Below are 15068 nucleotides of genomic sequence, written 5' to 3'. Positions count from 1 at the left end.
TGCTCCTACACTTATAAAAGCTCTGCACAAAGTGCAAAGCCAGGAAAAAAATATAAGGAGGGTCATCCTGTCATCTACAGACCCTTGAAAGCAACAACTGGAGGGCCTCATTCAAATATTGAAAGTTAAAAACACTTTATGTGCTGCTGTCATCTGGTGGTGTAGAAAAGTCGGGGCTAATCCAGGCTTTGTTCATTTTTACCAGAGTGAGCCTGTCAGCATTTTCAGTTGACATGCAAAAGCAACTGTCTGTTATGACTCCCCCAGCATCACTGAAAACCCCCTCAGACAAGATGCTAGTGGCAGGGCACCACAACACCTCCAAGTTGAAGGTCACAGAGGAATTAGGAAGTATGCTGGTTTTGTTGGCCAGGTATTGCTTGACCATTTTTGCTTGACCATTTTTGAAAACTTTTCTTCCTTGTCAAAAATGCCCGGTCATCTGGCCCTGGACGCTGGGAGGGTGTCATGAAATTGGCCCATGCTTTTGACAGTATACCGTTGCCTCTGGTGTGTCTTCCTCGCCTCTCTTCCTTGGTTTAGCTAGGAAGTTTGTCCCTGCCGCTAAAGTTGTCTAATGGGAATTTTTCCATATTTTCCACAATGGCCTTCTGGTATAGCACCATTTTAGTAGACCTCTCTGCCTCAGGAAGGAGAGGTGCAAGGTTCTCCTTGTAGCGCGGATCTAGCAGGGTGAACAACCAGTACTCTTTTTTTTTTGGCCAAGATTACAATGTGAGGGTCATGGGAAAGGCAGCGGTACATAAAGTCGGCCATATGTGCCAAGCTCCCTACAGCTAACATTTCCTTGTCGCCACCATGGTGACAACTCTTCATCTCCTCCTCCCTCTCTTCCTCCTCATTCCCCTCCTCAGCCCATCCACATAGTAGAGACAGGATGAAGCTTGTGTGGGTACTAGCCACTTATGCGCTAGCAACCAGCTCCTGTTCCTCCTCCTCCTCCGCCTCCTCATTGTTACCTAATCCACGCTGAGCAGATGAGATGAGGCTGGGTAGTATCTTCCTGTCTCATGTCTTCCTCCATCTCCACCTGGTCCACATGTATAGCTTCATGTTTAATTGTGAGCAGTGACTGTTTAAGTATTCACAGAATCGAGATTGGTGCGCTGATTATGGTGTCATCGCCGCGCACCATCTTTGTGGAGTCCTCAGTTTTGGAGAACCGCACAAATGTCAGACATCGATGCCCACTCTTCAGTAGTTATGTGTGGAGGCTGACCAGAATACAGGCGGGCTGGTATTCGACAAATGGCCTCTGCTGCTCCTCAGCATGTGCAGTATGGAGTACCAGCATGTGGTCATGTTACACACCACTCATTGAGCTGGCACTTGCATGCGCTGCTGCAGCACTGGCAGAGCGGTGGCAGCTGTAGCTGGCTTGCGGAAATGGGCGCTGACGCGGCGTACCGTGACTAAAACGTCTGGCAAATCTGGGTAGGTTTTCAGAAACCGCTGAACTACCAAGTTAAGCACGTGGGCCAAGCACGTGGACTAAGCTTCACAGCCGCCACCAGGTTAAGGACATTATCACACACAACCATGCTTTATTCAGCAGCAAAAAGCACAGACATCTGGTCTGTTATTTCTTTCAATAACTCTGCTGCGGTGTGCTTTTTGTCTTTTAAACAAATTAGCTTCAGCAGAGCCTGTTGCCACTTCACTGAGGCAGAGCTTCCAGCTTCTGGCTGATGTGGACGATGTGCTCTGAGATAAATTGAAGATGGAGGATGAGGAGGAGCAGCAGGGGGTGTAGAAACTGGTGTAGGAGGTGGCGGAAACCCTGATAGAAGTAGGGCCAACATTCTTTGGCGTCGGTAGCACATGTGCCGTGCCAGGATGGGACTTAGCCCCAACCTCCACAATGTTCACCCTTTGTGCCATCATGGAAATGTAGCGTCCCTGGCCACAAGCGCTTGTCCACGTGTTGGTTGTTAAGTGGGCAATCCCAGTAAGTGTGTTGGTAAGGGCATGGGTGATGTTACTGGACCCATGGTAGTACAAGGTGGGGTCGCCACACCGGGAAAAATAGTAGCGACTGGGGACCGAGTAGCGAGGGAAGGCTGCCTCAGTGTGTCAGCGGAAATCCTCAGTGTCCACAAGCCTAACTTGCAACATTTCCACAGTAAGCAGCCTGGAACTGTGCCTGTTTAGCGTTTGGGCCCGTGGGTGGTCGAGAACTTTGTTTTATTTTAAAGGCCTCTGGTAAGGACAGCTGAACTATGTGCTGGGACAATGATTTGGAATGGTGCCTGAGAATGTGCAAGGACAGGTGCAGGGAGGGAGGCATTTGAGCCAGTGTCATGGATGGGGGATTAGCAAGCACCTAGCACAAGGGAAAGAGGTAGTGGTGTCACCTGCTGGCTTCAATCGTGGACCCAGGCATTCGGCCCACCGACTTGGGTGCTTAGATGACCTATGCCTTATCATGCTGGTGGTCAGGCCCCTGCTGATCTTGGCATGGCACAGGTTGCAAATGACCAATTTTTTTCTGTCTCAGAACTCTCTTTAAAAAAAGTCCCAGACTGGGAAACAACTGACTCTTTGATGGAGAAATTCACAAGTGTCGGTGATCCGCGGAACAGTTGCCCACCTTCTCCCACTGATCACCCCACTGCCTCTTCCTGCCTGTTTCTGTGCTGCTGATCTCTCCCCCTCAGTGCTGCTGGCCTCACTGTTTATGCTAGCTTCCCAGGTTGGGCCGGTGACTTAGTCATCCACCACCTTGTCTTCCTCCACGACACCCTGGTCCTCCTGACTTGTTGACTTAACAAAAACCTGACTTAATGGCAACTATGACTCATCATCTACTACCTCAGACAAAATGTGCCGTTCCCCACCATCATCATCTTGTGACCGTGGCTCCTCTAAGTTTTGTGCATCAATAAACCACATGTCCTCCTGTCCCCCTTGGAACATGCAGGGTGAGAGGCCACAATCAAGAAATGATGATGTAAAGAGCTCCTCGGAGTCACCTAGTGTGGGATCACTGCTCTCATGGGACTCACCATGGTGGCAGGAAGGATGATCTGGTGAGGATTAAGTGATCCAGACTCTTGGCTGGTGAGACTTTACCGTGTGGAAGGCTGGGTGGTGCTGACAAGCATCCTGAAGCATTATCTGCTATCCAACTGACCACTTGTTCGCACTGGTGTAGCTTTAGAAGCAGTGTCCCGTACCTCCTTGCAAAATGGAACAGGAAGCTATGTGTTGTGGACTAGAGTGTTTCTTGTGCTTGAGCAACAGGCGTAGTCGCACCTGCCCCACGTCCTCATCGGTTGTGTGCACCATCATCAGCACTTCCACTTTCCTGTTCATTTCTGCATGCCTTACGCATTTTATAATTGCTAAGTCTCTGGAATCCAAGTTTATTTTTATTAAATAAAAAAAAATTGGTCTTGTTTTTTTGGCATTTATACCACCTTAATGTAACACTAAGCACATTAAACTGTATGGATGACAATATAGTCAACTTTCCTGCCCCCCCCCCCCCCCCAAAAAAAAAAAGAATGTGGTCACCTGCAGCAGCTATATATTAACCCTTTCCTGACTTTGGATGTATCCATACTTCCAGGTCGGTAGGTACTTACCATCCTTGAACGTATGGATGCGTCCAGGTAATTTTGCGCGCACAGAGACTGTGCTTGCGCGCGCAATCGCTGTCGGGTGTCAGCTGATTTTGACAGCTGACACCCAGCACTTATTGCCAGGAGCGGTGCTGCACCGCTCCAGGCACTTCCACCCCCTACATGCTGTTCTCTAAAAGCATTTAGAGACCAGGAAGTGGGAGGAAGCCCCCTCTTGTCTTGGATTGGCGCCCCCGCAATCATTACTATGGTGACCCGATGTCGTCATGACAATATCTGGGTCATCAGAGCTAGCAAACTTGTGAGATCATGCTCAGTGCATGATCTAACAAGTTTGCCAGTCAGTGCAGCGCTGACAGTTTGTATAGCATAGGAATGCTCCTGCATTACTATACCATTCAAGCTATCAGCCTGCAAAAAGCGAAAGTCCCATAGTGGGACAAAGTGAAAAAAATAATTAAAAAATATTAAAAATAAAATAAAATAAAAATATATTGTACCATTAAATAAATATTTTTATTATCAAAACAATATTTTTATTTTATTATCAAAAGAGTACACATATTTGGTATCACCGCGTCTGGAATGACCCGACCTTTAAAACTGTCCCACTAGTTAACCCCTTTAGTAAACAGTGTAAATAAAATAAATAAAAACTATGCTTTATCACATACCGCTGAATAAAAAGTGGAAATAAACGCGATCAAAAAGACGATTGTAAATAAAAATGGTACCACTGAAAATGGAATCTTGTCCTGCAAAAAATAAACTGCCATACAGCTCCATCAGCGGAAAAGTGTAAAAGTTATAACTCTCAGAATAAAGTGATTCTATAAAATAGTTTTAATTGTATAAAACCGCCAAAACATTAAAAAATATATATAAATGTGATATCGCTGTAATCGTACTGACCTGAAGATTAAAGCTGCTTTATCTATTTTACCACAAGCGGAACGATGTAAAAATAAACAGAAAAAAGCAATTCCTGAATTGCTGGTTTTTGTTAATTCTCCCTTCCAAAAATCAGAATAGAAAGCAATCAAGAAATATCATGTGCCTGAAAATGGCACCAATAAAAAAGTTAACTCGTCAAGCCCTCACATGACTCTGTCGGCCAAAATATAGGAAAATTCTAGATATCAAAATATGGCTATGCAAAAACTATTTTTTTGCAAAAGAAAGGCGTATTTTAGTGTGTGACACTGTTTAAGCACATCAGGGGCTCTTCAAACGCGACATGGCATCCGCTTATTATTCCAGCAAATTTTGCATACAAAAAATCAAATCGCGCTTTTTCCCTTCCGAGCAATGCCGTGCGTCCAAACAGTGATTTTCCCCACATATGGGGAGGTGCTCAGGAGAAATTGCACAAAAATGGTGAGTAACATTTTTGTGAAAAAAAGTTTAATGTTTATTTTTTCTTTCCACATTCCATTAATGTGGTTTTGAGCACCTTGTGGGGTGCAGTTTTTAGAATGCTGTCACTTTTGGGAATTTTCTGTCAAATAGACCACTCAAAGTGACTTCACTTCAAAGTTTGAAAATTGCAACATTTTCAGCATTTTCTGTAAATTTCTGTTTTTTTTCACAAATAAACAGTTTGGTTGTTATTTTTTTATTTTGTTTTGCTGGACAACCCATTTAACTATCAGGTCACAGTCATTGAAGTCATGTAAAAAAAGATATTGATTTATTTCTCTATCCATCTAATCTTCCTTCTGTTGGTTACATACTTTTTTGTGGTTTTAGCTCTTACAGCACATAAGATGCTCCTGAGGTCTACACGATTACTGACATTTCTTTGCAGGTGACTTATTGGACGATGATTCGGATTACATGCTGCCTCCCCATCTAATGACTGACAAAGCAGCAGCTGATGATGTGGTCCAGGGGAATGAACAGCTGTGCGGATCAAGCAAAGCTTCTAGGCCTAGTCCAAAAAAATCACATTCATTTAAAGGTATGTAGACTATAGTTTAAGTTCTTCGGCAGTAAAAGAGTTACTGTACTTGTAACCCTTGGTAGGAAGTTTAACATCTAATGTTAATGTTTGTTTAACATCTAATGCTATTAGTATGGATGCACATTTGTATGATTTGCATAATCAAGGTTACCTATAATGTATTTATGTTACTATAAACCCATACAATAATCAAGGTAGCAACCTATTTCTGGGTTTGTTTTTATGTCACGAAAATAAGGAGAACAAGTGCTTTTCATTCCCAACGTTACTAACTTTTCTGGATTACACAATTGACACAAAGCATAGGCATTCTAAATATTTAACGAAAATGTCACATTTTTTTTCTTTTTTTAATGTTTTCACTTTATGCTAAAAAGTTTATTTAGTATACAATAAAATGGTGTAATAATTATAGCAATTATAGATTTTGTTATACAAATGTTTATTTCCTTTTGTGTGTATTGGAACAACACAAAAAAACAGAGAAAAAAAGGCAAATTGGGCATAATTTCACATACAACCCCAAAAATGAGCCAGACAAAATTGTTGGCACCTTTCCCAAATTGTGGGTAAACAACTTAGTTTCAGATACTCATTCAAACACACCTGTGGCAAGTAACAGGTGTGGCAATATGAAACTCACACATTAAAGCAGATAAAAAGGGGAGAAGTTGACTCAATCTTTACATTGTGTGCCTGTATTATCACTAAGCATGGAAAACAGAAGGAGACGAGAACTGTCTGAGGACTTGAGAACCAAAATTGTTGAACAATATTAATAATCTCAAGGTTACAAGTCCATCTTCAGAGATCTTGATGTTGCTTTGTCCACGGTGCACAATATAATCAAGAAGTTTACAACTCATGGCACTGTAGCTAACCTCCCTGGACATGGACAGCAGAGAAAAATTGATGAAAGGTTGCAATGCAGGATAGTCCGGATGGTGGATAAGCAGCCCCAATCAAGTTCCAAAGAAATTCAAACTGTCCTGCAGGCTGAGGGTGCATCAGTGTCAGCGCGAACTATCAGTCGACATTTTAATTAAATGAAACACTATGGCAGGAGACCCAGTAAGACCCCATTGTTGACTCAGGCCTACAAAGAAAAGAGCACACTACTTTCAGTCAAATATGGTGTAGGTTCAAAGATGTTTTGGGGTTGTTTTGCTGCATCTGTGTCAAACAAGATGTGGGAAATACTTAGTGCAACACAGAGGGAAGAAGGAAAGGGAGCCCAGACACTAGGGAAAGGGGGGAGTGGAGACCTCCTAGTCTGGTCTAGTGTCACCCTGTCTCAACTACTGTCACTATATTGGCTGATTAACCTCTTCAGCACCTATCATGCTCAAGATAAGCTTCTGGGTTTTCACATCATGGAAGACCGCAACCTCCGTGACACACATCTCCCCTCAAATACATTGACAGTGACCCTGTCACATATTGCCCCTTTGCCCAAAGCCAGGGGTTTTGGCACTTTCAGACACCAAACGGAATTCTAGAGAGGGCATCCGCGTTACCGTGTAACTTCCCGGGTCTACATTCCATGTGCAAACTAAAGTCCTGGAGACCTAAGAACCACCTAGTCACATGGGAATTCTTACCATTCTTTTCCCTTAACCATCTCAATGTCATGGGTGTGTCAGATGTGACAGATAGTCGCCCTGCAGTTGGTTGCAGAAGATCTCTCCATTTGGCATTACAGACACCTTTTTAGCTGTTTCACTCTAGGACCCAGCGGCTACCTCCCTCCTGCTCTAATTGACACCCTTGCCTGGGTGTTTAAATAGTTTTACTTTGCTACAGGGTGGTGCCGGTGATATTAACATGTTTCCTTGTGAAAACTTGGAGTGAGTGCAGACTGTTTACTTCCTCTCTGGTGCTAAGAGGATGTGTGTGTAATCTCCCTGAAGTCGGCTCAAGCTAAGTTATCTTTCCCCCGTGTCTGTCTACCTTGTTGTCTTTAGTTGTTAGTGGGGATCGACTAGTGCTCACCCCCCCCTTCCTTATCCAGGGCCAAGTGCTAGGGAGATACAGGGATAGGTTCCTGTGTCGCGATTGTTGAAGAACCAATATAGGGACAGTAGGGGAGATAGAGTGATATCAGATCAGCCTAGAGATCTCCACTCCCCCCTTTCCCTAGAGTCTGGGCTCCCTTCCCCTCTTCCCTTTGTGTTGCACTTAGTCTTTCCCACACCTTGCGTGACCCTCAGAGGGGCATGATCTGATACTAGTTTAAACTAGTAGGTGATATTTCAGCATATCTATGGCCCATTTTATGGCTAAGCATTCTTTCTCCACAATGGTGTAATTTTTCTCGCAGGACGAGAGCTTCCTGCTCAGATATAGATGGGATGTTCCTCCCCATTTATCTCTTGAGACAGCACGGCTCCTAAGCTAACTTCTAAAGCATCTGTCTGGGCCACAAATTCTTTATTAATGTCCGATGCGACTAGGACCGGTTGCTTACATAGTGCTAGCTTCAGCTCTTGGAACGCCGTCTCCGTTTCAGCCGTTTGGCCATCGTTGATTTGGTGCCTTTTAGAAGATCTGTAAGTGGTGCGGCTATCATGGCAAAATTTGGGATAAACCACCAGTAATATCCCACAATTCCAAGAAACGCCCTCACTAGCTTCTTGGAGAGCGGTTGCGGCCACTTCTGGATTACCTCAGCATTATTTACCTAGGCTTGATTTCGCCTCTCCCAACGATATAGCCTAAGTACTTGGCCTCTTCCTTCCCAGTGGCACATTTTTTGGGGATTTATAGTAAATCCCGCCTTTCTCGGAGCATCCAAAATCACCCTTGTCTTTGGTAGATGACTACCCCAGTCTGGGCTGAAGACCACAATGTCATCAAGGTAGGCTGCAGTATACTTCTTATGCAGAGCTAGGATCCGATCCATAGCCCTCTGGAAGGTGGCTGGGGCCCCTTGCAGTCCGAACGGCATTCTGGTGTATTGAAAGCACCTATCAGGTGGCAAGAAGGCAGTCTTCTCCTTGGCACTCTGGGACATGGGGATCTGCCAGTAGCCCTTCGTCAGGTCGAGGGTGGTAATGTACCTCACAGGTTCACACACTTGGATACTTCATTCAGCCTGCAGTAGTCGTTGCAAAATCTCCACTCCCCGTCAGGCTTTGGTTCGAGAACGATGGGACTCAACCATCTGCTCTTTGTATCATGCCGAGGTCTAACATCATCTTCACCTCAGTTGAGATCACCTCATGGAGTCCTCCAGGAATCCTATAGGGCTTAAGTTTCACCCTTATAAGCGGCTCTCTTAGTACGTCGTGTTCCACCACCTGCGTATGGTGGAACAGGTCACGGTTCTGCTGCAGCAGTTCTCGACACTGTTGCTTCTGGGTCGGAGATAGTCTCCGCTATCATAACATCCTCCACTTTGGCTTCAGGACTAGCTCCCAGACAAGGAGCTCCCGCGGTTTCCCTATCTTGTTACGGCTTGAGCAAGTTCAAATGATATACGTGGTGCGGCTTTCTTCGGCCTGGATGGTGGATTTTATAATTCACTTAGCTGAATTTCTCCACCACCTCATATGGACCTTGCCACTTGGCCATGAACTTTCTCTCAACTGTGGGGATGAGCACCAGAACTCGGTCCCCAGGCTGGAACTGCCTCAGCCTGGCTGATCGGTTGTACATCCTTGCCTGTGCCTCCTGTGCCTGGAGTAGATTGCCTTCACGATAGGCATCACTTTTGCCATTGTCTCTTGCATCTGGGCGACATGCTCTATGATGCTCCAGTGGGGCGTAACTTTGGCTTCCCAGATTTCCTTGGCGATATCCAGGAGCACTCGCGGATGTCGACCATACGTAGCTCAAACGGGGAGAAGCCAGTGGAGGTCTGTTTAACTTCCCTGACGGAGAACAGCAGGAATGGAAGCAGGTAGTCCCAGTCTCGACCGTCTTTCTCAACGACCTTTAAGTATATATTAAAGCGCTCCACTAGGCAGTCTGCAGATGGTAAATTGAGGTTCGCAGCTGGGAAATCTGGAGGACCTTACACAGCTCCTTCATCACCTTGCTCATGAAGCGGGTTTCCTGGTCTATCAATATCTCCTTTGGCAGGCTAGTCCTGGCAAATGTATGGACAAGTTCCCCGGCTATACTCTTGCTCGACAAGTTCCTTAGTGGTACCGCTACTGGGTACTGGGTCACGTAGTCCATGACCACCAGAATGTATTGATGCCCTCTTACGAATTTAACTAAGGGACCCACTAGGTCCATGGCAGTACTCTCAAATGAGACCTCCATCACAGGTAACGGGACTAGGGGACTGCGAAAGTGAGAAGAGGGAGCAGTTATCTGGCAGGTGGGGCAGGACCTACAATAATCTAGGATCTTCCGTTAACGTCCAGGCCAATAGAACCTCTGCATTATCCTTTCCTGAGTTTTCTTGACCCACACATGCGAAAGGGCAATGTCTAACACCCTCCTCCGGTAGGGTCCTGGAACTAACATCTGCTCCACTATCTCACCACCCCTTAGCTTAATAACCTGATACAATAACTCCCCCTGAACCGCAGTGTGGGAATCTGGTGTCTGCCACCGGCTTTTGAGCAACCGCATTACACACAGTAACATTGTCAAATGCCCCTTTAAGGTCAGGTTCCGAATTTGTGCAGTCCCAAAGTTCTCTACAGACACCTCTAACTCGGGGAGGTTGGCCTCTTTGGTCAGATTCTCATCCTCCTCACTGACTAGGACACACAGGGGAAACTCCTCCATCTTTGTTTCTGATGAACTTTTTTCCCAAGGGATCTGGCTTTTGCCCTAGATACTCGGTGCAACCCCCTTTTGCCACAAATCCCAAAACAAGGAAAAGTTTTGCCCCAATATGACCGGATGTGTCAAGTCCTTGACTATCCTGACCACATGGAACTGGGCACTTCAGTCTGTTTCCACATTTACTCTGGCCACAGGTTAGTCCTTGACATCTCCGTGTATGCAGCGAACGCAGACAGATGTGGTAGGGTTCAACTGGTGGGTAAGTGTAGCACTGATCAGGGTCACCAGACTTCCCGAATCCAACAGTCGAAGTACCATTAACCCATTAATTGACACGGCACATGCCTGCCTCCCCTCACTGGGCTGACAGTGCACACCACAGGCCGGATAGGCGTAATAGGAACAATGTCGGCCTAAGCTGCAGTCCATTGGTTCAGAAGACATGTGACACCGGGCGGCTATGAGTCCAGCATTGTGACATCTCCAACAGATCACGTCCTTAACAACAGCCTTTGGCGGACTCTCAGCAGGATAGGGACGCTCCTGGTTTGTGGCTCTAGACTCTCTCCGTGGTGAGCCCGTCCCCCTTTGTGTATTCCGGTACAGGGAAAAGGTGATGTCCAGTTTCTGGGATTTCTTGACAACCTGGTCCCTCTCTACTAGGCCAACCAGGTCATCCGCATTCTTAGGATCGCCCTGGGCAACCCAAGTCTGTACCGGCCTGGTAAAGGAGTGGATGAATCTGTCCATCACCATACGCTCGACCATGTGGAGAGGAGTGGAAGACTCTGGCTGCAACCACTCTTGGACTAAATGTAACAAGTAAAACATCTGCGAGCGAGGGGGTTTGTCGCAAGCATACATTCCGTGGTGGACCCTTTGAGCTCTAAAAGACATTATAACTCCTGAGCATGCCAATATCTCAGTCTTTAATTTGGCATACTCCTGTGCATCCTGTAGGGCCAGGTCATAATAAGCCTTTTGGGGTTCATCCGTTAAATAGGGGGCCAGTACCTCCGCCCACTGCTTCAGTGGAAGCTTTTCCCGCTCTGCTACCCTTTCCAACACAGTCAAAAATGCCTCAACATCATCACCTGGGGTCATCTTTTACATAGCTCGCCTTAACTTTTTCCAGACGTATGAGACATCACCCGGAGTTGGTGGAGGGGCGATTTCTCTGCTGCAGACCTCCCCTGCTAGGAGTTCCGTCTGCCGTTGCTGCTGTTGGATCTGCTGCATCATATTTGTCTCCTGCTGTACGTGCTACTGCTGCAAGTTCTGCTGGTTCTGCTGCTGCTGCTGCTCTCGGTGCTTCTGTAGCTGCTGTTGGTGCTGTTGGCTTTGGGCCAGATGCCGGATTGGCTCCTCCATGCTGCCGGACATCTCTCACTGGCTGACAACCTTTACCCAGGCCGTATAACGTTTTCTGTGACAGCTACACGTGTTCCTGGAATCTTGCACGCATTTGAAAAACCAATTGTGGTAGATTGACTCACTCGGCTGGTTCCAGAAGTAGACACAGGAACGTTTTCGTCTGCAGGTTTATATAAAACGGCATATAGCACTGCAGGTTCAACAAAACACTGCCTTGCTGACATAACTGCAAAACAAAAATTAAACGATAGCACAGTCCATAGCATGCGGGATTCACCCGCTTAGGTTGCAGCACACATCAACTCCTCCTGAGCTGAAGTTTTACACAGTCTGGAGACTTCATTCTCCAAACACACAACAGAAAAAAACCTGAATGCTGGAGATTTAACCTCTCCAGCCACACCCTAGAGGTGGAGATATGGTGAGCAGGCGTCCCGCCCATCTCACGCCTGCTCATAAAAAAACCCAAACCAAGATGGCTGATTAACATCTTCAGCACCTATCATGCTGAACAAAAGCTTTTGGGTTTTCACATCACGGAAGACAGCAACCTTCGTGACATATATCTCTCCTCACATACATTGCCAGTGACCCTGTCACAATATATATAATATATATTTAGCTTTTTGACTCACATTCCAGTAAATACACTTCTTTGCTGTTAATATATCTAAAGTGATTATTTAGAAAAAAATAGCGGAAATGTTTTGTGTTTGAGGTTTCTACTGTTATGAATGACAATCTTTACTAAAGGTAGTTCACTGCACCATTGCCACACTCTTCTCTGCTGCCATCCATGACTAGTGATTGGAGAGATTCTTGCCTATTGCTGTACCAGCATCCTTTATCCTTCAACCATATGTAAATTGTGTATATCTAATTATTTTTTTTACAGTGCTTCCCACTTGGGCAGAAGTTAATAAGAACAATGCTAAATCCTACTGCAGAATAAACTTGTTATAGTTTTCCTTTTTTTCTTGTTTTTTTTTTTAATTTTAAACAGATGATGTAGATTTGTTCACTTCAAAAAAGGAACATCCGGATATTGGAGAGGTGTGCTCAGGTTCTCCTAGCAGATCATTATCTGTTCCCAACAGGCCCCCTTCACGTCCACCGCAGAGACCACCACCTCCAAGTAAGAATGTAGAATGAAAAAAATGAGTTATGAAATGGTGATTAAGCAAGTAATACCATACTGTAATTTCTGAATACATGTAAATCATACTCTTTTTTTGGTACAGCCTATTAATAGATTTAAATTTGTATTTTGATTTTTACACTCTGCTATTATCTGGTTAGAGAAATCAGAGCAGTATGTGTCCCTGGCCTATATTTATAGTTTGATTTTGCTTTCTAAGCTTTGATATCACTATAGCGCAATAGTGATATTACAAGACTGCCTACATGTTGTGAGAAATACAGTCAGACCTGACTTATGTAGAAGAAAAGGAATATTTTATATGGTAATAATGTTGAAATTCTTTTCTTTGCAGAAAACAGCATTGCAGCATCTGTTCAACAGTCAGTTAAGCTTCTCCCTGGTGCACCCAATCACCCTGTGAGTCTTAGCTGTAAGGGATCAATAACTTTATTATTTAAAGTCGATTCATGAAAGCTTTTACGGCAGTGTTTTCGCTAAAAAGCTTTGAAAAGTGACATCATTTTGGCGAAAATGAAGGCCGCTTTAAAATTTTGCGGCTTTTGATGTTCTCACACCATTATCAATCAGCTTCAACAAAATGAGCGGAGCTGGGGAGGGACAGGAGCATTGGAACCAGCGCCTGTGAAATTCAAGATGAGCAGCAGTGTTTGCTGCACCACAAATCTTACTCCTGTAGGGTATGGAGTAATATTTCTGGTGTGCTGCACACATACGTAAACACCACTTGTCCAGAGCTCCTGATTCATGGAGGTGTCTGGCTCTTTATGAATCAGTAATGCCTGACTCTAGAACACCTCCTCATCAAGACCAGCATGAACTGACATACATTATGCACAAAACTCTAGGATATAAAAACAAGATGGTGTTGAAAGGTGGACATTCACTTTGAAGTTTAAAATGTAAGTTTTTCGCTATAAAAAAGTAGACTACGCTTTTGTGTTTTAGCAAAAATTAACAACAATGAAGGAAAGTAATTTAATTATCCATTTTGTAGTGTGGTAGATCGCTGACTCGGCTGCACACGGAGGTAGACACAGGTACACCGTCTCTTAAATCTTTGGTTGGTTTATTATAACAGCATAAACCAACCTTTAGTCCGTGAAAATAAACACAGCCTGCTGGGCAAAACAGGAACACAAAAGCAAAAAATGGTAACACAAAGAACGCAGTCCTGGCAGTAGCAGGGCTTTGCCTGCTGGGAGTTAAACAACTTCCCAGGGTTCAGGAACAAACACAAGCTCTTTTCCGGAGCTTGCTTCTCCAGACATTGAACTCAGAATGCCTCAGCTGGCCAAGAATTTAAACTCCCCCAGACCTCACCCTGAGGCGGAGAGATATGATGAATGACCTCCCACCCTTCCCAATAGTCATTCACAAAAACCACTCCCTTTACAAATGGACTTAACCCCTCTCAACAAATAACATGCTGGAGGAAACTTAATGGTTTTAGTTCACTGACGCCAACAGCCTCAGGGAAACATATCTCCCCTCCAGCACTTTACCAGTGACTTTGTAACAGTAGATTTTGTTGACCCGAATAAAGTAAATGCATACTACAGGGGAAACATATGAATCCTGTTTTTGATTCTCAGCGTATTGAACTTTTTTTTTTTTTTTAGCGTGAACAAAATGTTACTTTTATTCATATAATTGTAACAGTTATTTATTTATTTTTCATAGCCAAAGGACAAATCCGGGATTAGCAAACCTTACAATGTGAAACAGATCAAAACCACGACAGCAAAAGAAGCGGAAGAAGCCATTAAATGGCTCATGGAGTCTAAAAAAGGTGAATTTAGTGTGTGGCATATGAGACACACATGTACAGTACATTGATGTGTCTATTTTGCCAAACAGTTTTGGGCTATAAAAATGAGTAAATGAGTCTCTATGTACACTAATTTTCATTTTTAAGCACAGAAGTGTTAGGCCAAATCTGAGCACCCATCTTGTACAGAGTGCCTTGAAAATTTGAGGCATGAGTAAAATTATTAATTGTTAGTAAGTTAAAGGGAATCTGTCACCAGATAATTACTACCATATCTGAGATCAACATGACTTAAGGACAGACATTTTGATTCCAGCATTGCATCACTAAGTGGGCTGCTTGATGGAATTTTTATAGTCACTATTTTATCTGTTACAGATCTACCAGTTCTCTGAATACGGAGCTCTGTATAACCTCGCCCACAGCACTGGTTGATAGCTTTCTGTGTACCCT

At 44.5% G+C, this 15068-nt stretch overlaps 1 protein-coding gene across 3 annotated transcripts in view; it reads left to right on the top strand.

The window, feature by feature from the left end:
* The window catches only part of SYNJ2 (synaptojanin 2), a 573751-nt gene that overhangs the window by 533769 nt on the left and 24914 nt on the right, over nucleotides 1-15068 (top strand). For all 3 annotated transcript variants that reach the window (XM_073671522.1, XM_073671524.1, XM_073671525.1), the window contains 4 exons: nucleotides 5413-5565; nucleotides 12689-12820; nucleotides 13179-13243; nucleotides 14528-14636. In XM_073671522.1, the coding sequence (XP_073527623.1) occupies nucleotides 5413-5565; nucleotides 12689-12820; nucleotides 13179-13243; nucleotides 14528-14636 (459 nt within the window). The remainder of the gene's footprint in view (nucleotides 1-5412; nucleotides 5566-12688; nucleotides 12821-13178; nucleotides 13244-14527; nucleotides 14637-15068) is intronic.

This window comes from Phyllobates terribilis, unplaced genomic scaffold (genome assembly GCF_046119375.1).
Source record: "Phyllobates terribilis strain yellow unplaced genomic scaffold, ASM4611937v1 Scaffold_3__8_contigs__length_932513732, whole genome shotgun sequence".
In the NCBI taxonomy this organism is placed as follows: Eukaryota; Metazoa; Chordata; class Amphibia; order Anura; family Dendrobatidae; genus Phyllobates; species Phyllobates terribilis.
The sequence above is the reverse complement of the archived record's forward strand: the minus strand, read 5'-3'. Positions and strand labels throughout refer to the sequence as shown.